This window comes from Neodiprion virginianus, chromosome 4 (genome assembly GCF_021901495.1).
Source record: "Neodiprion virginianus isolate iyNeoVirg1 chromosome 4, iyNeoVirg1.1, whole genome shotgun sequence".
NCBI lineage: Eukaryota > Metazoa > Arthropoda > Insecta > Hymenoptera > Diprionidae > Neodiprion > Neodiprion virginianus.
The window spans coordinates 877,767-900,598 of record NC_060880.1 but is presented as its reverse complement, the minus strand read 5'-3'; the positions used below and the strand labels follow the sequence as shown (position 1 = coordinate 900,598).

Sequence of the window (22,832 nt, the reverse complement as noted above, 5' to 3'; positions counted from 1 at the left end):
AGCTGGGTGCAAGAAACGAAACGTAAAAGATCGCGAACATCAAACGATCGAACATTATTCTTTGTACTTTTAACTCTGTTTTCAAGATATAACCACGAATTACAGAACATGGTATAATTTATCAAAATTCGTCGATTGAATATTCCACATACCTTTACTTCTTCGTTGAAACGAGAAAATTTTCAGCTACGTGTTTTATTGACTGGTCGATATTTAAACAAATTAAAAAAAAAAAAAAACTCCGTTCATCTCTGCAATTCTTGCCCAAATATTGCAATCACAGACTGCGTCATGTTTGATAATTTTGTAAAACCAACGATCGTATTGGATGTAAATATAGGTTAGTTAGTCTGCAGATTTCTCAAATAATGTCAATACCCTCTTGATATTTTTTCTTACTGACAAAATTAAAATGAATATAAGCTAACCGAGACTCTGAGAATGGTGATAAAAGCGCATCGTTCGATATAAGAATCGTTACAAGCACGCATCCGCGGTCTTCAATTAATTTACCGTAAGTCGCGTGTCACGGATACAAGCCTCATTTATTTTTGCAAATTAATATCAGCAGGTATGTACGTGATTATACGCATACGCGTACGTGTAATAAGTGTCTATAAATATCTACCGCAGCGAAATTGCTATCTCTTTTAGTGCTATAACGAGCTGCGATGCGCGATAAATTGACAAAAAGAAAACAAAACAAAAAAGAAAAAAAAAAAACAAGATTGATTGATAATCAGTGAAAATAACGTATCAGCTGACTATAGACAAGAACGACGTGGCTCGACAGCTTGATTATTACCGATGATCGAACAATAATTTTTCGTAAATTATCATCTTCTTTTCAACCGTTATAATTGCGCAATTTTACGCTGACGATTAAATCGGCAGTAAATACTCGTGTTTGTTTTAAAACTAATGTACGTCAAATTCCTAACGGTAATTAGATTACCGGCTGAGATTAATTTTCTAAATTATGTAAAAAAAAAAGAATAAAAAATGAAAAAAAATCATCAACATTTATTTTACAAACAAGTTTAAAATGTTTGCCTTTTTTTAATAATACGCATATCCTCCGCGCCGCAAGCATGGATTTCCGTTACCTACAATACGTAATTGCTTTTTTTCTGTTAAAGAGACTGATTTCTTTTTCAGAGAAAACGATTACCAAATTCCCATTAACACTCCAAATTCGAGGTCTTAGGAACCATAACACTGCAGCGCAGAACAACGGTTGTCGGATAAAAAGCGCCCGAGGCACAGGTTGTACCTTTGAAACCGGATTTCACTCGTGTATATGCGCAGGTGACTTGAGCTCAACGCGTTTGTCCGTGTAAAACGTACGTACATATATACATACGGCTATATATATATATATATACATATATACGTACATATATGTATATATAGCCATTCAAATTCAGTGCGTAAAAATGCAAGAATGCCGTTCAACTGCAACGGGTAACGGAGATACGTAACGGTAACTTTATATTCACCACGTTCCACCTTCGGCCATAACACGCTGCGGGTTACATATGTATATATATATGTATCTTTAAAAAAATATATATATATATACGTACGTTGTACAGAAATTAAACGGTATGAATCTATGTTCTAATAAATGAAACTAACCAGACCACCTCGACTCATACGATACAACTAATATACACATCTTTTTCAAATTTTACCTCAAACGATGCTTTTCAAGTAACTTGGTACGCATTTACGATTGAAATGATTAAAAATAAATAACACCTCTTTTTTCAATTTCGTTAAAGGTTACACGTCTGTACTCGAATAACGATTTATGTTGAAGAAAAAAATCACTACCGAAGAGTGAAAGAGAAGATGAGAAAAAATAAAAAAAAAATGATTAGTTAAAAAATCGCCTTGACGCCTGACGTTTTCGCTTCATCGGTGTCTCGGGAATTTTTCATTGTTTGACAATTTCAAATCATTGGAAAATTGAAAATTTCGTAACGCAAATTATTGGAATATCAATTAGACACCTGAAAGCGATAATCTAAATTTTTTGTCAATTTTTGAAAAATCCAAAGTGAGGGGGGAGGCGAAGAAGCAAAGACGAAAAATCGCCCACCTTTAGCCAGCGACGTAGGTAAAAAAACCACACGGCTGACCGAGGGTTAAAAAAGCAACAAAAGAAAAAGAAGAACCGTAAACCAGAAGGAGGAAAATGCAAATTCGGAAAACTATCGAGAACACTGAGCAGCGCGGCGGGATAATAGAGGCGAATGCAGATGCGATGGATCCCCATATTTACACGTGTCCTAGACACCGAGGTCGATGGGACGGGGATGCGATAGCTGGTGTAAGGATCGCGCGATTTACATGAGATAATTAAATTTAGCCACCCGGTGCGCACGGTTCCCTCACCAGGTATGCAATGGGTATGCGTTATCCAAAGTGCCTGTATATCCGATCCACCTGGATCGATAGAGAGATCGTAGCGAATTGCAGCGATACCGCCAAGCTTCGAGAATAGTCACTTTTTATTGTGAATTTAATTTCTTTCAACACGGAGACACGATGACGGTTTCGAGCAGACCGTAACGGCGAGTCGCAAAATTATTGGAAAGGAAATGCGGAGGGGGATGAATTTCAAATGTAAATTATAACTACGGGGAATTCCGTGCGAACCCAACCAACGTCTGACCCTCGCTCCTATTTTTCACTTGGAACATTTTTAGACCACTTTCGTTGTGAAGTTTGTAAAAAAAAAAGTTGAATGTCCGAAAAAAATGGACAAGAATCGTTCCGTAATGGAACCGGTCGAGAAATGTACTAAGTGAAAAATAAATAAATAAATAAATAAATAAAAAACGAAGCTGAATGGTGAACGGTTGAAAATTTTTATACCACTTCGCCGTTCGCGGTAAATCGCGATTAACGAATCGACGAAAGAGAAGAGAAAGAAAAAAATAGTGATAAAAGTGAAATTATAACTGACACATGGCGTAGTAAGAAAAAAAAAAAAAAAAACGGAGTGAGCGAATGCCTTGACCAAAATATGGTGTCTGTACCAATTACGATCACACGAACGTCGATTTGCGTTACGAAATTGCGCGTAGCTGTCAAACGCTTGAAAACAAAAAAAAAAAAAAAGAAGAAAAAGACGTCGATGATAATAACAAGAAAGAGAATATATACGTGCAAGGTATACAATTAATTGCCCGCTGCGAAGGTGATTGTTGTATAGATAAAATACAGTCTGTATAAACATTTGATTCATTTTTCCTTTTCTTCTCCCGGTCGTCTCAAGCTCGGAGCATTTTTCTTAACAGGATACTCCGCGTTTTAAAGCGCAGTAACAATAGCGATAATAGGAATAATAATGACGCTAAATTTTTCTCTCCTCCCACCCCCCCACCCACACACACACACACGCAATGATACCTTAAACCGCAGCAAAACGAGGACGTTATACAGCTCATTCGTCTGCCGGTGCGGTAAATGGTGCGCAAAGTGTATTATTACGTTGGCTGGTGCACTCTCTTTTCATATTTCTCTTCATTTCTCACCTTTCTTTTTTTACCGCTCTTGCAACGCTACGCGTAATTACAATTCGTGACACATGCGCGTGTATCGGACTATGGAAAATTGGGACGGGGTTGAAATACTGAATTTGAAAAGTTCCGAAACCGCCGAATTCCGACTTTTTTGGCGGCGAAACTTGAGGTAATGAAATCAAACTTTGACAAAACATTCAAGTCAAAGTTCCCAAATTGTGAGAGTGAGAAAATTTTTAAATCTGAGGAATCAAAATTTCGAATTATCGAAGATTTTCAGTTCCGTAAATATCCGGCTTGGTGAAAATTCACCAATTTGATCTTTCCTTGTTTTTAATTTTCGATATTCTTACGTTCGTAATCATGGTCATTCTGATTTTTCACATCCGCTCGTTGAGTAAACTACGCTGTCTGAGTATATTTTAATTTGCCAAATTTTACTCCGTGGAAATTTTATTTATCGGAATTTCGCCCTATCGTAACTTGAATTTTCGAAATCTTGCATTTCGGATTTTTCAGCCTTTGTCATTCCAACCATATTTTCAAATTCGGAACTTCAACCCCGCCCCGAAAAATCGGGCGAACGGATGACAAAAAGTTCTTTCGCGTAGCCTTGACACCATTCCACGTTATACAACAACTGCAGTTGCTTTCCCGGATTTCGATAGTTTAACAAGTCTCGAATTCCGTTACTTCAACCACGTTCGATCATCGATATAAAAAAAATAAAGATCTTCACAGACCAAGTTCGTCGAAAATCTCATCGCGTGAATCGACGATAAATTCCATCAAACCACCACAGCATTAACGAACAACGTATAACGAGACAACGACGCGTCTCTATCCTGTATTTCACCTGCAGTGATTAAAGGAACGATCGTTTCGTTCACAACGACGCAGTTAACAGACGCCGAAATAATCGTGACACAATAATATCTCCGTAATACATATAATATATGCATGTATACACTTTGTGTTAATACACACGTGGAATCGTTTGACCTTCGTTCCTAACCGACGATTGATACAATTCGATGCTGGCTCACCTCGTTTCCCGAGGTGCAGAGCTAAGCAAGGAGCAACTAAGAACTCGAGAATTCTTTCGGCATACGTTCGAACCTGCACCCAACACTCCTTGAGCAATGTGACACATTGTTTGGATATAAACAGGGCGCGTCTAAGTATTATCGAGTAATTACAGGCAGGTACGTACGTGCATAAATACACCATGCATATTCAATTAGGTTTTCTCGTCGTTGGAGAATTTTTTTTCTTTCTCTCGCATTGTGCTTGGAAGAAGTAAGTTCGTAACGATAATATCGATTGTACGAGAAAACGTATGAGAGAGAAGAAAAAAAAAAAAAAAAAGTTGGAAAATCGGTAAACGTTTAAACTCCTAGTCAGATGGAAAAAACGTTGAGAATTTTACAGAAGTTGCAAAGCCGCGTGAAAATTAAATTTCTCTGCGCGGTTCACAGGCTGATAAGAGAAAAGAAAAAAACCCGGGAGAGCAGAAGAATTAATTAAACGACCGTTTAAAACAGGGATAGAATAATTCCGAATGTGTTCGAATATTGAACCAAAAAAATGAAAAATCAGAAAGAAAGCAATAATTTTGTGGATAAAAAACGAAGATAGAATTTGTGAATAGTTCGAGAGAAGTTTTCTGTGTCAACTTCTTCACTTTCGTTTACCACAATATTTTTTTCAATGATTCAAACGTACGATACTCACGTTGTAATCCAAAGTTCGATCGTGTAAAAATTGCCGGATAATGTATGGAATCGAATCAAACAACAATGAGTGGAAAATAAATTTGCAAATAAACAAAAATTGAAGAAGAAAAAAGAAAAAAAAAAACAGCATTAAATCAGCAGCAATTAATATTCGCACTCCGAGAAACAATTCTCGGGATCGTTATTATTATACATATTTGTTATCAATCAATCAAAGAATTCAACGTACCTATAGAATTTCACCTGTTACGTAGAAGAATCACGCTGCAAATAACTTTGATTTAAAGCGATTAAACATCTGCATCGAGCCACAATTCACATGGAAATATTAGGAAATTACGCCTGGCACGTGACTCCGCGATTTTTCCTAGTCCCGCACCTCCTGGCAAAGGGTGAAACAATCCGCGATAGACGATCCGTTCGGAACGGCGCGCGCGCCACGACTGAACGTCCGACTGCCCGGCGTCGCGACGCTGCTCGAGCCGCCCGTCGATCCGTCGCGACGCCGTCGACGAAGACCGGAAAGACGGCGGAACGGTCAATTTTTTAGCGAAAGGATTACGAGAAGTTATCGCAGATCGGATAGTTTCGTTGCTATTTTTAAATTGTATTCATTTTGCGAGCGATAAGATTCTCGATTTCATTTCGTTCCTGCTTGGTTCGCAAAATTTTTGGCGCTGCGAGGTGGAAGAATTAGCGACGGCCGCTGAGCTAAAAAATAATCGATGCGTCGATTAATTGAGCAGAAAAAAAATGATCTAACACGACTCGATTGAATCGGTAAAAATTAATAGATTCATCGATTATATCGTATTTTTTTGAAACGGTTCGTTCGAAGTACGCAGTCTTAATGGTGGAAAAGTTTTTACCTAACATAAGCCTGCGATGGTTTTCCCCTGACAAAACTGAGCAGTAATTTCGGTAGGTATTAAAGACGAAATTGGGAAAAAAATATTTAAAAAATTCTATTACGTAAAGTTTCTGACAAATTATTATTTCCGATTTCTTATTACTACTAGAGTTAACTTTCAATTTTTGAAAAAGATATCGCAATTCGTTTGGACTTATCCAATCTCTTAAGTCTTGTTCAAAACTAATGCTGTTCATTTCATACCTAAACATTAAGTTTTATATTAATTCATTATATTTAATTTTTTCGTAAAAATTGTTCAAAAATCTGTAAATATGCGTATCTTGCATAAAAATAAATCTCTATGTGCTGTGAAAAAACTGGCGCTACATTTTAATCCAACATACCTAAAATTAAAAGTTGTAATTAGCAGGCCTGCATAATGAATATAAAAATATTCATTCGCCTTTCGCTAATTATATAAAATAGGTACTCAATAAGTAAGACAATGACGATAATTGATACTGTAATTGGTGGTGGTAAAACATAAAAACTAAATAATCGAGTCGGTCGACTAATCGAGTTTGATAAATAATAATCGATTAAACTCGATTAATCGGTGAAAGAATAATCGATTATATTTGGTCATTCTTAGTAAAAATCTGTCACTATTATCCGTGACGGCGACGTTTCTTTACGGGATGTACTTTTTGTCGGTGAAGTAGAAAACGAGGCGTGACTCTTCGGTGTGTGTACCCGTTCTCTTCTCGCTATCCTTTTCTTTTCTCTTCTTCTCCTCTTCCAAGGCTGCTCGCTAATCGGAACTGCACACTTGGTCCGACAGTCGCTTCGGTCTTGTTTTCGTTCGATATTTTCGATCGATTAGCGGTTATTTGGACACGGAAGCGCGAAAATCGAGAGTGTAATCTGTCTTACCATTTAAATACACGCCGACTGAAATAAGTTTACCTGTTCGAACTAACAAATCTTTTCTCTCGATTCCCCGCGCCGATTAATTCGTCATTATTCAACGGACAGAGACTTCACCCCTCCTTGGATCGTGCATAATTCGATAAGAGTGAAATGAAGATTGCTAAATACCGATCGCCCACGCGAAGCGAATAAAAGACTATTCGATCACCCGCCCACGCGCTTCAGCCAACTCTTGTTTCTACGTATCGACGAACCGATAATCTCGTCGACCTCTTCCTCCGTATCTTCCGCTTCCCTCCCTCTTCGGTATCGTTCTGTCAATCTTAATTTAAATTTTAAACAGCCGTTGCAGAATATTTGCGGAGGCGCAAAAATTACGCGACGGAAACAGATATTCGAGACCCACTGCGGAGAAGCCCGCGTGCAATATTAATCGGCAATTTCTCCTGCAGGGCTGACATTCGGGCATCCCGTGTATATTATACCTGTAATAGATGCGCTCCGCGGAGGCAGCGACCGCTGTATAATAATTCAGTTTTAGCGGTTGAAAGTTGGACGTGATTGCGGTTAATTTTTCATTATTATCGAATCTTCCTTGTTACAACACCGGAGATATAAAGTCGCGGCTCGGATCCAAGACTGATGCGGACGTGGGGAAATCGGCCGCGAGAGAATCGGGAATTTTCTCGAGGGCCGGATAGCCCAACTTTTCGCATATACCGTATTGCAAAATTCACCGAAAATACGCTGTATCCATTCGCTCGGAAGTGTGATGGCACGGCTGGTACTTTTATTTCCAAGTGAAACTCGCAAGCTTGCCGAAACTTTGACCAACATTCGTCTGATTCCGAGGCGAAGCGGAGGAACTTGGGGCGGGGTTGAAATTTCGAATTTGTAATCTTTCGAAAGCTCCAAATTCGCAATTTTTTGCTGGCGAAACCTTGAGTAAAGACATCGAATTTTTACGAAACTTCAAAGTTTCGAATGGTCCGAAAACCGACGCACGAAGTTCCGATAATGCGAAATTGAGAAAATTTAAAAATCCGGTACATTGAAATTTCGAATGATCCAAGATTTTCAGTTGTCTGAATTTCTAGCTTGGTTTTCACCACTTTGATCTTCCTTTGGTTCGGATTTTCAATATCTTCACATTCGTAATCCTGGTCATTCTAATACGATTTCTCAACTTCAAGTTTCGCCAGGAAATAATTCGTAATTAAGCGCTTTCGGAACTTTTCAAATTCGAGACTGCAGCCCCGCCCAAGAAAATTGCAAGCTCGGCGATTCTCCGAGGGACGTAAATGTACGAAGAAAAGGCATTTTTCCGTTATCTATGCATCTCCGCTTCCGCATTGTATCCCGTTTCTACAACAGCCGGGGGTTAAATCTCGGGGGAATGATACGACGAGTAAACTGAAACTACGCGAGTCGCGTCGATGCGTGGGTACAGAGTATATCTCTACGGAAAACAAGCAGCGACTCTCCCGCTTCTGCCGAATGTAGAAAATCTGCTGTGCGGAGCTTTCGCGTACGATAATACATGTCTGCGGATGGGAAAATAACGATGAGCCTGCACGTATAATATCGAACGAGACTGCGATCCGCAAACCGCAAAGAGATGTCTATCTAGTCGGTTTCTTGATACGTACCTTCGCGAAAGCTCTGTGGAAAATGTATGACATTGTATGCGGATGCGGGAAATCGCGAGCGACCGACCGTCGAACATCAAATTTTCCCGTAACTGGGGCGTGATTCGCGTCTGCAAAATTATTTACATGCGATGCGTCCACGCGAAAATCCGGGTAGTTTAACGACACTCCGATTTTATTCACGCGAATTCGCGACTCGCGAAAATAATTGTACGTCATTCGAGTATTTTTTTTCAATTTACGATGCATCACGAATAAATGTTTTTTTTTTTATTATTGTTTACGTCAATCGCAATATCAATTTAAGTCACAGAGAAGACCCGCACTCTTAACGTTAGTCTCCTGTTGATGTTTGAGAAATGGATCCGGCGAGTTTTTCATTATTAATTCAATCTCATAGAATAGTTGTAATTTAATATGAACTTTTAATTTGAGAGATTAAGATTCTCGGTTGATATGTCGTTGTGTTACAGATCGTGATCTTTGCGTTGAAAAATTGAAATGTCTAGAAAGAAAGAATAATTGGAGTGCTGCAACGGTTTTCTTGCCAGATACGAAGAAATGTGAAAAAATTGAAAAATCAAACGAGCGCGATCTTCCACGTAACGTAAACGCTCACCTTTTTAGAGAATCTTTCTTTCAACCTGAAAAAAATAACTTTCAAAAGGACGCCACGATGAAACATTGTAAATTATTCATTTCCGAAACACCCTAACATGCAATGTTTAAAATATGATTTTCCATTTCTTTTCAATCCACCTTATACATGCGAATATTCAGCGATGATAATTCTCTTCAAATAATTATAATACGGAAGAAGAACGTAATATCGCGACCGAGAAGTTTATACTCAACGTTTGGTAAAATACGAAATGTTCGAATCAAAAATATGGTACGAAGAAATAAATTCCCGATCGGGGTTACAAGGCGCGGAATGACTTGGAGGCACGCGAACGAGTGTCGTTTTCTCCATAATGACGGTTTGCTCGACCCGACGCGACGTCCGTGATGCGAGCCGCGGCTAAATGCAGGCGGGGAAAGCACTCCGGGAACGTTTGACCCTTTTCCGTTGACACATCCGAGGCTCGGAGAGATATCGAGCCGAGACTCATCTCTTCGAGACAATCGCGAACGAACTGCCGCGTAACACTTTCCTGACTGCCGGATATTCGCAAGTTCTTGGCGCAAAAGTCCCGCGTTTCTCTATTTCTTTCGGTATCAAGAAATCACCTGTCCAGAATCTATATGGAAATACGATAATGTAAAAATTGCGTGTCTCGATATGTTTGCGAAAGTAATTTTTGCGGTGGCTTGTTATAAAAATAAATGAGCTGAACTCCGAACCTTGTACCTTGTTACGCTAAAATAACACGCGGCTAAAATATAAAGTAAAAAAATGTTGTAATTTCTGATAATTGACCATTCCATGCATAACGTACCGTTCACACGATCGAACGACGAGTAATCAATTTTTAATTGATTATCCAATTTCGAAGAAATATTATTTTCGTTTAATCAACGTATGACGGTAGTAAATGCCCACGTAATTGGTCATCGAATCAATAGCGAGTTTCTTCACCTCCCCCAGTTTTCGCAGTTTTGTTCACATCGAAAACAACAACAACGGTCAGAATTCGCACGCCGTCATTGCCTCCGTTTACCTTTTTGACAATTTTTCTTTAAAATTTGTTTCAAACTTGGCGTCATTCGTAAATCAAGGCACGACAGATGTGCGTATATCGTATTACATTGCATTAATCTTTCCAATTCATTAAGGAATTCTTTATAGATCGCGTATCGCCTCAGTTTCGGTATCGTTCGTTGGCAGGGGGATCGCGTAGCTGTATTAATCGACGAATCCCATGTTGGCAAGAGAAGCCCCGTCTACCCGGTTTACAGTTACTCGTCCTGGGTATTCGCTGAAATTATACACGCTGATTAATGCCAAATAACATAGAAACCACGCCCCACGCGTCTCGAGGGTCTTGAAATACCTTCGACGACACCTTTGACACGTTTCGAATAGTTCGACCCCGCAATTATCCGCAGAGCGGACGGAAATCGTTCAGCGGTGAAAATCATCGCAAAAGAAAATCGACGTGCGATGAAAATTGCGGGATATGAAAAACCTGCAACTGCATTTTTCCCTGCACGAGAAAAGTTCGATGCAGGAATAATTTATCGTTGTTACTCGCAGTGTGCGACGTAAGTCGGTTTGATTATACGGTGTCTACTCAACAAATTTTTCAACTCGTTAAATCGATCCGACGGAACTGCTGAAACGAGCGGAAGTTGAATGAGTTTGAAAAGCGTGTTTTGTTCGAGAATTACAAGAGTGAAAAGGAAAAATAAGCAAAGAAAAGAAAAAAAGATGAAAATACGTAGGGGGGGGGGGGGGGGGGGGGTAAAAGTAAAGGTAAAGGGTGAAAAAGGTTTAAAAAATCGCAAAGCTGTGTAGAAGCTTTTCAGGTTTCGCAAGCTGTAAGAACGGCGTGTTAATATAGTTGGAGAGTGAGTTTGGCAGTAAATTTAGAGAAGCCCTTCTAGCTTCTCAGCCTTGTTTCGCGTCGAGTATTTTTTTTTTTTTTTTTTCTACTCCGTGCTAAAAACGGGATTATAACCCGTCGTAGAAATTGTAATGTACGTGTAGCAGTTTGCACACACCCGGTGGTTGTATAATTGTTTGGTCGGGATGTAAAAGCTGCGCTTCGCGGAATTTCTTTGTGCATATCACGTGTATAATAATGTCGCGAGTGAAATCTGCACCGTATAGTAGAGCTTCTGTGCGGTAGGCATGATAAATTCGGCACTCAAAGGTTCGACGCTAAAAGCGATAATGATCGACGAGCCTCATCCGCACGATTTTGCAGAAAATCCTCGGAGCATTCAAACCTCCCTGTTGGACTCACTCGGAGCCCGGGTTACTGCCTATTGACCCATTCGATTGGCACGTAATGACGACACCGATTTACGGATCGAGAGTTTTATCACATCCATTACAGCTCCGTTGTGCCTTTCAATTTATCGCAGAGGCTGAATTTATTCAGCATCTCGAAGCGTCTTTTCCCACGCTAAATCGATCATGTTCTTGTCAAATTGTTTCGATCTCAACATCGGCTAGGCTGCAAGTTTGCGGTATCTTTGTTAATTCGGGGTGGCCACGCGGGATTTTTACATTGGTCTTGGAAAAAGCTAAAAATATCAGTATAGCATCGTAGAAATTAGAAATGATGTTTTGAGGTAACGAGTTTACTTTTTTTCGCTGAGAAAACAAATTGGCTCAAAACGAGCTTTTTTTGTACATTACATTTGTCTTCAATTCGAATTGAATTTCAATCGAATACAGAGTTGATAAGCTGAACGATTTAGGTTTTAGTAACTCGCTAGAACTGGCCAAGTGTCAGGGAAAATTAGGTTTCAGGTTTCGGAAAACCTGGAAAAGCCATGGAAATTTTCCCAAAAATTTGTGGCCACCCTGTAATCTTGTTAAAATTTCGAGAAACGTGTACACTCTTCCAGAAAGCTCAGTTAAGTTGAGGGTAATCGCATTTCCGTTTAGGTCGGACGTAATATCCTGCGAAACGTGAGGGAAAAGCCGGACTAATGGAGCATATCGTGCCAGTGACAACTCCCGGGGCCGATGTGACGTTGATTAGATATTCCGCATACCTGCGATGATATTTACGCAGCGGGATATGTTTTCTCGTCAAGCTTATCGGCATTTATTCGCGATGAGGTATAACATCTACTAGGCAAGAAGGGACGAGTGAGATGAAATCGCTAAATATTTTCCCTGCGACCGGGAAATTCTGTTGAAAGGATTAAAACGCACCGAACGAGTGTCCGTCGATCCCTAAGTCTGATGTAATTGTTTACTGCTTTCGGAAAGTCTGTGGAATGTCTGCTTCGCTTTGCGTTATGGGTAAAAAAAAGTGTAAATTGGATAACAAACGTAACGCGAGCGATAGGCTGCTGTACAAATAAGGGTGATTTTTCACTCAACTTACAGGACTCACACCTGCACGTCACGAAACAAATGGACAAGAAACGAATCCTTCGCTATTCGTCGTTATCTCAGAGTGAACAGCTTGTAAAAAGAGCACAGAAGGATCGAAAAATTGAAGGGTCACAGTATCGAATGTTTGAAGAAGGGAAAACTTAATTCATAGAGTTTAAAAATGTTGGAATTAGAAGTATGGAGAAGTAAAAGAATAGAATACCGCACTGTAGGATCGTCGGAATTCCTCTCGAAATATAGAATCGTATACAGATTCTCTATTTTGCCGTTTTATGTTTCGACCTTTCTACGTTTCGTCATTCCGCATTTCGACTTTGTACATTAACAAATTTCTATACCAGCTTGGACTTTCCGCATTTTAAAATTCTACGAATAAGATTTTCGCGTCTATGAAAATTCGACACTCAAACTTTTTTCATCCGAAAACTTTTTCCTAACGTGCGAAGAAAAAACAAGTATATCGATCTCTTGCACTTTTCCTCATTGAATCTCCATCAGAGTGATGCATACGTTACTAACGTAGAGCGATCGGGGATGAACCCGGGACGAAGTGAAGCGTTTGTATCGAGTTACGGGAGTTTGAGCCGGGCGGAATGAAACCCGATTTGTTGTGCGGCCGGAGGTGTACCAACGACTCGGTGACCGGTGGTTGAAAATCGTCGACCGTATCGAGTAGAGAGAGAGAGGGACGCGACGCGATGCGCGGATAGCGGGCGAGAATCCCGCGGGATTTGATAGCGAGGAAGGAGTCTGTCCCATTCAGTGGGTATCCGGGAATCGGGATCAACGAGCATCGCGGCACCGCCCCAATATCCCGAGAGTTGAGAAACTCCGGAGCCACGGTAAGTCGAGACTAATGTCTGAGAGGAGGAAAATGTTTGGTGATTTAGATTGATAGCGGCGGGAATGACTGGCAAGTATCTTCTTGGCCCCATTCGCCGCGAGTCGAGGGACCCGGAGACCCGGAGGCTGCGGGGAGCGAAAGAATCAATTCCGGAGATCAGAGATACCGGGCCGACTGATCCCCGATCTCCTCCGCTTTCATTTCTACTCTCAAAGCCGATAGGAGATGGAGTACAAAGTGCGAAGGATGAACGTCGAGGGTAAAAGACCGCCGGCTTCGCCATTTGCCAAATCGATTTTTCCCCCCTCTTTTTCTTCTCCGATCATCCCTGCGTTGACCTCGCGTTAATTTTTATAATCGCGTTGTACGCAGGTGAGCCGGATCGGATCGTCGACCGGGATGCCTTCTTCGCCTATTCTTCCGCCTACCACGAACCACGCCTAGTCGAAACACCTCCTCGTCTGCATTCCAGAACCATCGTACCAGGGTCCCGTCTGTTGGTGTTGAAACGAGGAATCAAGCCTCGAGTCGACGCGGTTCGCAGCCTCGCGATGCCGAGTCCAGAAACGACTGATCCAAAGTAGGAATATCAGACCCCGGTCGCGAGAGCTGAAGATTCCGGAAATAGTATATCGTCCAACCGAAGGAGGAAAACTCGCTCTTTCACGAGTCTCAAAGTGAGCTGACGCGTACGAGCCGAAAAGAGCGATGCCTCCTTCGTTGCGCGAGATTCTTTACACAAGGTGTGGAAAAAGTATGGAAACCCTTAGAAATCTCGCGGGGTTCGGTGAAGAGAAAATTACCGTAAGGTTGAATCCTGGGTAATTTTTAACAAGGGATTCAACGGTGACCTTTTTATTTGACCTTGAACCTGGCACCAAACGTGGGGATTCCCATTTGAAAAATTAAAGTTGATCTCGAAATGACTTTGAAGATAAGGTTCAAAGTCCAATAAAAGGTCACCGTTCCTCTTGTTCAAAATTACCATAGATTTAACCTTGTCTATTTTTTTTATTCACCGAAGCCCGCGAGATTTCCGGGAATTTCCATACTCTTTCGTCACCCTGTATGACGAGGGTACGTTACGCGTATTTTCGCGAAGCACGAAATTGAGGTTAGCGTCGCATAATGTCAGATTTGTCAGCGACAGCGCACGCGCGGAGTACGGAAAAGACCACTTTCAACTCCTCCGCGCGTGCGCATTCGTAGAATCACTCGCCCGCCGTAGAAACGGGTACTTTGTGTGCGGAAAACACGCGCAAAACATGCTCGCATCACATAAAAACCACTCGAAAGAATAAATGTAGCAGTCAATTATTGCGATTGGCAATGATTCCTGCATCGCTAATTCTTCTCCCGACGCTATACCTCGTTATACGCGGAGTCGCCTTTTTCGGCAAGTTCAATGCAAATCCCCGCGGTCAGCCAAAGTTGGGTAGGTTAGCCTGTACCTACAGCGACTACTCGGGGGGCATGAATGCATAATAGATGAACGTAAGAAGTAGCTATTTCGACTTTCCTCATCCCGCAGCCGAGACACTGGATTAGCATACAATTTGAAATCGGTATCTCCCCACGTACGCCAATTTCACCGATACATTTTTCGCCCGCATAAAAGTTGTGCACATATTCTATGCGCGGTAGATAAATTGATGCGGATTCGCAGAAAGTCCGAGTTCCTCGCCGCAAACTCGATTTCGTTCGAAAACTCGAAGAGACGGTCGAGAGACGCCGCGTCGTTCCAATTTTCCAAATCGATTCTCGAAATGGGTCAGTTTTTGCATTTTGGACCACGGCCAAGGCTCGCCCGACTCGGGGACGTGTATGTACAAAGTTGCGGGAAAGCCGGATAATAAAGGGTCGATTGTAATCGCCAGCTGTTTACCTTGCATATCCAGGTTCCGGGCCTATCACCTTCCAGCGCCTGCAGCCTGCGGACAGCGATAACCGACCGATAGAAGTTGCGCAAACTAGTCGTAAGCAGCTCAAGTGGTCCTTCATCGGGAAATTGCGTCATGCCGCACCCAGCGTCGAGTTCCTAGAGCGGCAGAGAAATGCCAAGAGAATGTGAGTCGTTGGTTGAACAAGTATAAGGTAGTCGGACGCCTGTAATGCTATCAATTCAATAACTTCGGCTCTCGACCCTGTACAGACGATTATATTCCGCGATAAAATATATATTATGATATATTATAATATATTATACGCCACAATCGCGGACTAATTTTACGGGTGATTTTTTCCTTTCCAATTTCACCGCACTCGATTCATTGTCAACCGTGAATGTCGCCAGGATTACGAGAATTTCAACAATATGTGTAATACCGGGCTCTTTGTCCTTCGCAGGTAGAATTTCCAAGTGATCCAATTTCGCACCGAAGCCTTGATCTCACCAACAAGGAAGGTATTATCCCAGGTCGATCTCTCCGAATTTATTTTTTTTTTAAACATGTTACAGTAGACTGAACACTAAGCGACACGCATTTTACTTATTTTTTCCTTCTTAATTGAGATTATTAAATTGTTAATTTCTCGTTACGAGAATACTCACGGGTGAAACTGTCAAATCGCCCCTGACTCACCACCTTAAAGTGTTTAGTGGCAGATAAAAAATAAAACATGTTAAAAAAGAAAACAAATCGAAGAGATCGATCTGGGTAACCTTTCTTGCAAGAAATAGAATCAGCCCGCTTTCAAGTCTTGGCTTTATAGCTCTCCAAGTCGAAGAGTACAACATTTACATACCCGTATGCTTGAAAGTGCGATAAAAATCGTCGTTTATTACAGATCACGCATTTTCCAACGTTAGGATGCGCTTAGACGCTGACTATCGTTGGAATAGACGGCGGGATAACGGGGTGGGGAAAATGACCTGTGCAAGCTGTCTTGCAGGTTGGATCATGACTGTTAAGTTAACGAGGCGCCACGTGGTGATAATTGTAAGCGAACAATTGCACTACGCCGTCCTGGAAATAGGCATAACTTTTCTCGATATACACCCACCGCACTGTTTCGAAGGGGAATTGCGAAAGTTGGGAAGCTGCAGAAACGGATGAGGATAACGTCGCGTCGCGCTGACGTTATTGGACCGACTTGAACCCTCAAACCTTCCTACCTTTTTCCACACTCCCTCTCAACCGTTTTATATCTATCAAATAAGAATCCCTTACATCACGTGCCTCGGGATTTGGGGTGCAAGACAAGAAACGACAGACGTACTCGACGTATTCGCGTCGCAACAAATAACTCCCGTATAATCTATTCTCTGAAGAGGCTGCGGGTCGTTCCACACTCATGGAGATTCAGAAACGCGTTCGATTTCTCCCCATTATTATTTATTTTTTTTTCTGATTTCTCGTTTCTCTGTTTTCACAGAAAAAAAGAAAGTTTTGGCTTTGATCGGTTTTAGACTTTTTCAATTATTTAGATAACAAAATACTAAAAAGTCAAATAAAACTGATATCTTGAGAAGGAATGGAGTTGAATAAAAATTGGTACCGTGAGGTATTCTTTAGCCGCTAATCACGAATCTAAAATCGTATCGCGAAATCCAAAATGACGATCCCATGTGGGGAAAATTCTCTGTATATAATCCGATTTTGGTAGGAATTGGTGGGTGTAGATTTTTTTGGGTCATCGATAACGAATCCGAGGTCAGAGGTCTAAAATTTGTAATGGCAGATCCAATACAGTGGTTCAAAATAAGAAAAATGATTAGATCTTCGTGTGATGTGGTACCTGAGGGTATCTAAATCCTTAATCACGAATCTGAATTTTCAGTTCGAAATTCGAACTGGCTGTTATATTTTGTAATTGCATGCACGATAAAGTTCAATCAATTTCAATACAATTTTCATGACACGACGTGTGGAAATTGAAAAACAATCGCAGCTTGGAACAGGACGGATCGCAATCTTATACCGTTTCTCAGTTCACTGACTAATCAATTACCGATAGCACCGAATCGAAAGCACGTTTAAATTTTTTCCCGAAAGGGAAAATGAAAGATGTACGTTTTTGGCGAGACTGTAATTACTCGGACAGTTTCACCCGCTGTAATTCGTTCGTACGATCGTTCAAGCGTTCAAAGAGGTCGATGAGCTGTCCTCGGTTTCAAATTGCTGCTATAATCTGTGACGAATTGGGACTGCGGTAAAGTTCTCTCGGGCCTGCACCCCGCTTAGGTCGACTATACGCCCTAATTACTTGGCCCAACAACTGGGCAGGTTGTTCTCCCCAAAAACCGCAGTGGCCACCTGCAGCCGGCTTCGTGACAAACGGTAGTCACGGGGTCAGATTATAGGGTAGAGTGGCGGTGGCGCTATTGCCTGGCTGAAGCAGCGATTTTCAAAATTTTCCCCCAATGAAATCAGTATATACATTTACAGGGGGCTTGACGATCGATTGGGAAAATTCTGACAAGAGTTATTGCGGTGCTAATGCCAAAAGGTCGTATAACTCGTTTTTTTAATACCCAATCGTTCCGTAGACTTACTTTCAAGCTGAATATCGGGAAAAAAATATATACGCCCTTTTGGGTTTTAAAATTTTCTTCTCAATATTTAGCTTGAAAATAAGTCTACGGAACGATTGGCAATAAATGAAAAAAAAAATTATACGCCCTTTTGCATCGGCACCGCGTTATTTGTTGTTACAAAGAGTATATCCAGTGCGTAGATAGATGTTCATCGATATTACACTGATCATCGGCAGCTGATAAACGTAAAACATTATGTAGTTCGAAATGAGTTTCGTGCAAATAAAATTAGTCGGATCAGGATGAGGAAGAGGCGCGAAAAATAAGATAAAAGATTTAAAAATGATATACCAATGTTTATATACACGCGATATACTTATCCACGTGTGTTGTTATATATTATAAATTATACATTATTATTTAACAATATAGTGGCGGATCGATTCACAGCCTATACATGCACATATGAATATACATATATATATACATACATACATATATACATATATATATATATATATATATATATATATATATATATATATATATATACACATATTATTATGACTTTCCTGTTATGAATGTACAATTTGAAAACGTGTTTTACCAATACGTAGGTAATTCAATTTCGAAAGACAAAGGGCGGCGGAGCGATTCGTGCGCTAGAAATCACATACTCGTTATTCGCATTATGCAGGGAACATGACCAACTGAGATTCTAAGAATTTCGTCCCATTTCTGCTTATTACCGGCGATAGAATGTGCTGCTAAGTTTTTTCTTTCTTTTTTTTCCCATTGCTCATAGATGAAGAGAATCTGCACGAGTACATCGAACGGTAACGAACAACGATTGAATTTCCATGTCTTTAATACTGACTTGTCTCTTTGAGTTACTTTTATACCTATAACTCTTCGTTTTATTTATTTTTTTTTTTTTTGAGCACTTCACGTTCTCTCACATCTCTCACTACAAAGTGAAATCCATTCGCAAGTTGTGTCTAAACTTCGAAAAACAATGTTTCAATTCTATAACAATGTTATGTTGTAGAAAATGTTTTTTGTCTCAGGATGATTCTCAAGCCACACTAACATATTACTATCATATTAGTATTACATGTTGCGTTGTTTATTAATGAATATGAGTCTTTTAATTTATTCTCTCTACCTGTTCGTTCTTTTTACTAATTGTTACTCTTTGTTACTCTAGGAGCGGTTTATTCAGTGCCTCGTACCCCTGCAAGAATAAAAAAAATTGTTTATATTAATATTATCGCGTGTTTGTTCGTCGCTCTGTACTCTAATTACAATGGGATGTATAAATCAATGATAGTTCCAACAAGTTTTTCCCGAAAATATGAAAGGATTTGTGAAAGGGAGACTAGGCCAAGGTGCTTTTTTTTCGAGATGCAGGAAGATTAGATTAGAAATAAAATCATCTCGACATAACGAACTTGCAAATCGATAGGATAAAAAAATATACAAATTGTGAAATCATCAAACTGTACAAATACGCTGAGGCAAAAATTTCCCGAAAAAACGCCCACGAGTTAAGATTAGTCGCGTTGATAGCTTATTATTAGTTTCATATAAAAATATTTTTTCTGTATAGTATGGTATATAAATTGTTACCGTGGAGTAGAGATAAGGTGACGGGGAAAAAAGAAATTAAACTTAAAATACAGAAAACGTGGAAAAGCGTAAACTCAGGATTGGCAGAATATTAGCAAATCGTTATAAAACGAAAAAAAGTGAATCGACAGATTAATATCTTAATTCATTTTTAAGATCGGGCTAAGCTGACAGCAAATGAAAAATTGAAAGATGCAGCAAGTTTACGTTTGAAAGGGTAAAGGATAGAATTCCATTAGTCAGAAACGATCACTAGTTGCATTATGCAATCGAATCGACATGATACAGCGATCGTTGCGCAATTTTTTTTTCTTTCGCTCTTTTGTTAAGAAGCCAATTAATAATAACAAATTTGTCAATGGTTCATGCTCCCATAATACGGAGGTCGTACATTTATTCTATCTCCTCCGGGCCGTAGTGAGCTGTTAATCGAGTCCCGCAATCTCTCGGTAAAAGTTTTATATTCCAACTCAGGATTGTGCTGTCCAAAATCAAAGTCTGCCACTTCGACGGTGAACCTGGCGCGGCTCTGCATGTAGTAAGCGATACCAAAAACTATCAAAACCATAGCTGCCAGAGAGCAGGAGACAGGCACGACTATTACGGAAAGTTGGGGTTTAGTGGTAACTGTAAAAAAATAGAAAACAAAGTGTTAACTTCAATCGTGGAAAAGGCGATTCTGCGATCACCGGATCAATCCGCCACTTGCCTTTGTATATATTTATAGTCAGAGGGTAGCGTTGAATGCTGACGTCGTTTTCCAACACCACAAGGTACGTGTAGACGCTGGCTTCGAGAAAGTAATGGATTATCGGGAAGCTGCAGTTCTCCAAGATCGTACCAGCCTCGCAGGTTTCATTTCCCGTAATGTTGTAGTTACCCGGATGTATCGAAAGGCATACTTTGAAAGGACCAGAGCCTTTGCAGCTCACGTTCAAGGACAGCATCTCCCAGGGCTGAAGCCAGTTTGTACCGGAGACGGTAATGTTTGAGATGGGCGCTGAAAATATCAAAATTGAAATTGAAACCGTCGATCGCTCTGCAGCCGCAAAGCGATCTCAACTTACCTCTGACCTTGACCGTTTTCGCGAAATAACCGTAAGTCTTATTTGGATCCTGGGGAATATTAGTGGCGTTTGAGCATGTGAAGAAAGCTGAGGAATACATCGTCGCGTTAGATTCAACTTTTGGCGCTAACGATGCGGTGCTAGGCAAAGTCGTCGTAGTTGTGCTTGGCGTGGTCGATGTCGTTGTGTTTGGGACCGATGTAGTGGTGAGTGGAGCTACGGTTGTTGGCGCGGATGTGGTAGTGGTAACGGGTGGATCGTAAGAGACGACAACCAGGGCTTCGATAACTTGGGTCGTATTTACTTCCGAAAAATGGTGATTGAACGTGAAATTCGGAGACGGTCCAAACGATTTACAGTCGATAAACCAGAAGGTCATAATCGAGCTCGCACCCTTAGCCTTAACAAAGTCGTAATCACCCTTGCGAAAGTTAATTCTCAAATCTGTTGTCGAGTTGGACGAGATGTAGTCGCCATTGATGGCTTCGTTTGACTGAGTCAGTGTCATGTTGCCATTAAGAAGTTCTGGAAGACAATAATAAAGGACGAGAGTAGAGTTGGCGCGTTTGAAAATGACGAAACAGAAATAGTAAAGAAATTTTCATATCCATTAATACCTACCTGTCACTTTGTAATCAATCATCGCATTCCCAAAGACTCTCCAAATTGGCCAAATCCTCTTCTCCACAACCAGCCTCAGCCGATACGATCCAACGCTGTTTCTATCAACTGGATATGTGACGGTCCAATAAGAAGTTGTGTTCCCTGTGTTTGGGGACTAGAGAGGTAAAATATCCCGTTATTATTTCAACGGAAGCTCATCAAACTCGACTTTTATTTCCAGAACAAAAATCAGCGCCTATATTATCGTTAACAAACCGTATACTCATGCGGATTCAACGCGTCATCTTTCCAGATATATGAAAAAGTTCCCGATGGTCTGCTTCCGTCATCCCAGTAGATATCAGCTCTGAAGGTTATCGAGCCCCCAAGTATGGTGGGTCCGTCGTTCGATACGACTACACGTTGGCTCGAGACATGGACTGGAAGCGAGCGAGAGTTTGTTAGTGAAATTGAAACGAGGTAAAGAATGAGAAGATTATAACTGCCAAGCAATAGCAAGCCGAGAACTTGTCATTGAGTAAGTTAACCTCCAACGTGAGGTCTTTTTCCTTTTACAGTAAGATCACCTTCGAATTTAACGAGTGTGAAGACAATTTTTCGGAGGCTGTAAAATTTTGAAGGATTTGTTTAACACGACAGGAGAGTGAAACGACGATACGTACTTACCTTGAGTCATAAATTGGATAATTAAGGCTGCAATGAAACAATCACTGTACACGGCTCGCATATTGAACGCCGAAAGCGTCACGGTGAAAAAACCGAACTGTTAAAAATGCGAAGAATCTCTTATCCAATTCTTATTGTTATTCTATTACTATTACAATTTTATTGTGACAAACTGCGTTGTTTGACGTTTTCAGACGGCTAGGGAAGTCGCCATTTTCGTTGTGCTCAGCAGTCAGCCTCCGTCAGGCAGGCGCCTTTGTATCTTATCGCTTCCAGCTGTAACGTCACTTTGCGGCAGGATCGTCAACTACTTTCAAACCCTTGAAATACGCCGACAATCATCGTTCTGCGATCGCGTGCGTCTGTTCCTCTCGTTATTTAGTTACGGATTGGACAATCGCGGACACGAGTCATCTGATAATTAATTTTCAGCTCCATTTAATTATCATTTTCCACCGTGAGACATTGCGGAACGCTAGTTGAGTCCTAACGCTCATCTTAAGGTAGTCAATTGCTTCACCATTCGCATCTGCGCGTAACCACAGTTGAGACACATTCGGTCCAATCGGTTCTGGCGTCCGCCTTAGCGCAGGCAACTGCTTCAACTTTCACATCTTCCTGTATTTACAGTTGCCTACGTGCAGGCAGAGCCAGAATTTCCTGTACGCCTTTCGCGAAAAACTAGCAGAACTCCTGTAGAATAAGTGATTCAAAATGTGAATCAATTACTTATGTATATGTATAACTCGGAAAATGTTGCACAGAAAATAAAATACGATGTAAAACGGTATTTAACGTTTCAACAT

The 22,832-nt window shown here is 40.7% G+C and overlaps 2 protein-coding genes and 1 long non-coding RNA gene across 5 annotated transcripts in view; 1 reads left to right on the top strand and 2 right to left on the bottom strand.

Moving 5' to 3' along the window:
• LOC124303428 (zinc finger CCCH domain-containing protein 13) overlaps nucleotides 1–15,601 on the bottom strand; it is a 115,358-nt gene extending 99,757 nt beyond the window's left edge. For 2 of the 3 annotated variants that reach the window (XM_046760612.1, XM_046760615.1), the window contains exon 1: nucleotides 5,499–5,725. The gene's annotated coding sequence lies outside the window, so the exon portion shown is untranslated. Of the gene's footprint in view, nucleotides 1–5,498; nucleotides 5,726–15,448 lie in introns of those variants that run through there. The other variant, XM_046760614.1, reaches the window with a different exon arrangement.
• On the top strand, nucleotides 3,802–13,120 carry LOC124303441 (uncharacterized). The gene is made up of 3 exons (XR_006907918.1): nucleotides 3,802–3,812; nucleotides 8,126–8,135; nucleotides 13,061–13,120. It is a non-coding gene; the product is annotated as an uncharacterized LOC124303441 (long non-coding RNA).
• Nucleotides 15,602–19,221: 3,620 nt separating the features above from the next.
• LOC124303431 (uncharacterized) lies at nucleotides 19,222–22,264 on the bottom strand. The gene is made up of 7 exons (XM_046760618.1): nucleotides 22,027–22,264; nucleotides 21,616–21,779; nucleotides 21,358–21,514; nucleotides 20,737–21,261; nucleotides 20,379–20,669; nucleotides 20,061–20,296; nucleotides 19,222–19,274 (listed from the first exon to the last, which is right to left on the bottom strand). Exons 1-7 carry the CDS (start codon nucleotides 22,085–22,087, stop codon nucleotides 19,239–19,241), a joined length of 1,470 nt encoding a protein of 489 aa, XP_046616574.1. The 5' UTR covers nucleotides 22,088–22,264; the 3' UTR covers nucleotides 19,222–19,238.
• Between the last annotated feature and the right edge of the window lie 568 nt (nucleotides 22,265–22,832).

What these genes read in the sequence shown, in the direction of transcription:
- LOC124303431 (XM_046760618.1), bottom strand. Translation starts at nt 22,087, where the DNA reads ATGCGAGCCGTGTACAGTGATTGTTTCATTGCAGCCTTAATTATCCAA. An exon ending in TATCCAATTTATGACTCAAG is followed by an intron (nt 21,780 to 22,026) that starts GTAAGTACGTAT and finishes GCTCGCTTCCAG; the next exon opens with TCCATGTCTCGAGCCAACGT. An exon ending in GACTATAAATATATACAAAG is followed by an intron (nt 20,297 to 20,378) that starts GCAAGTGGCGGA and finishes ATTTTTTTACAG; the next exon opens with TTACCACTAAACCCCAACTT.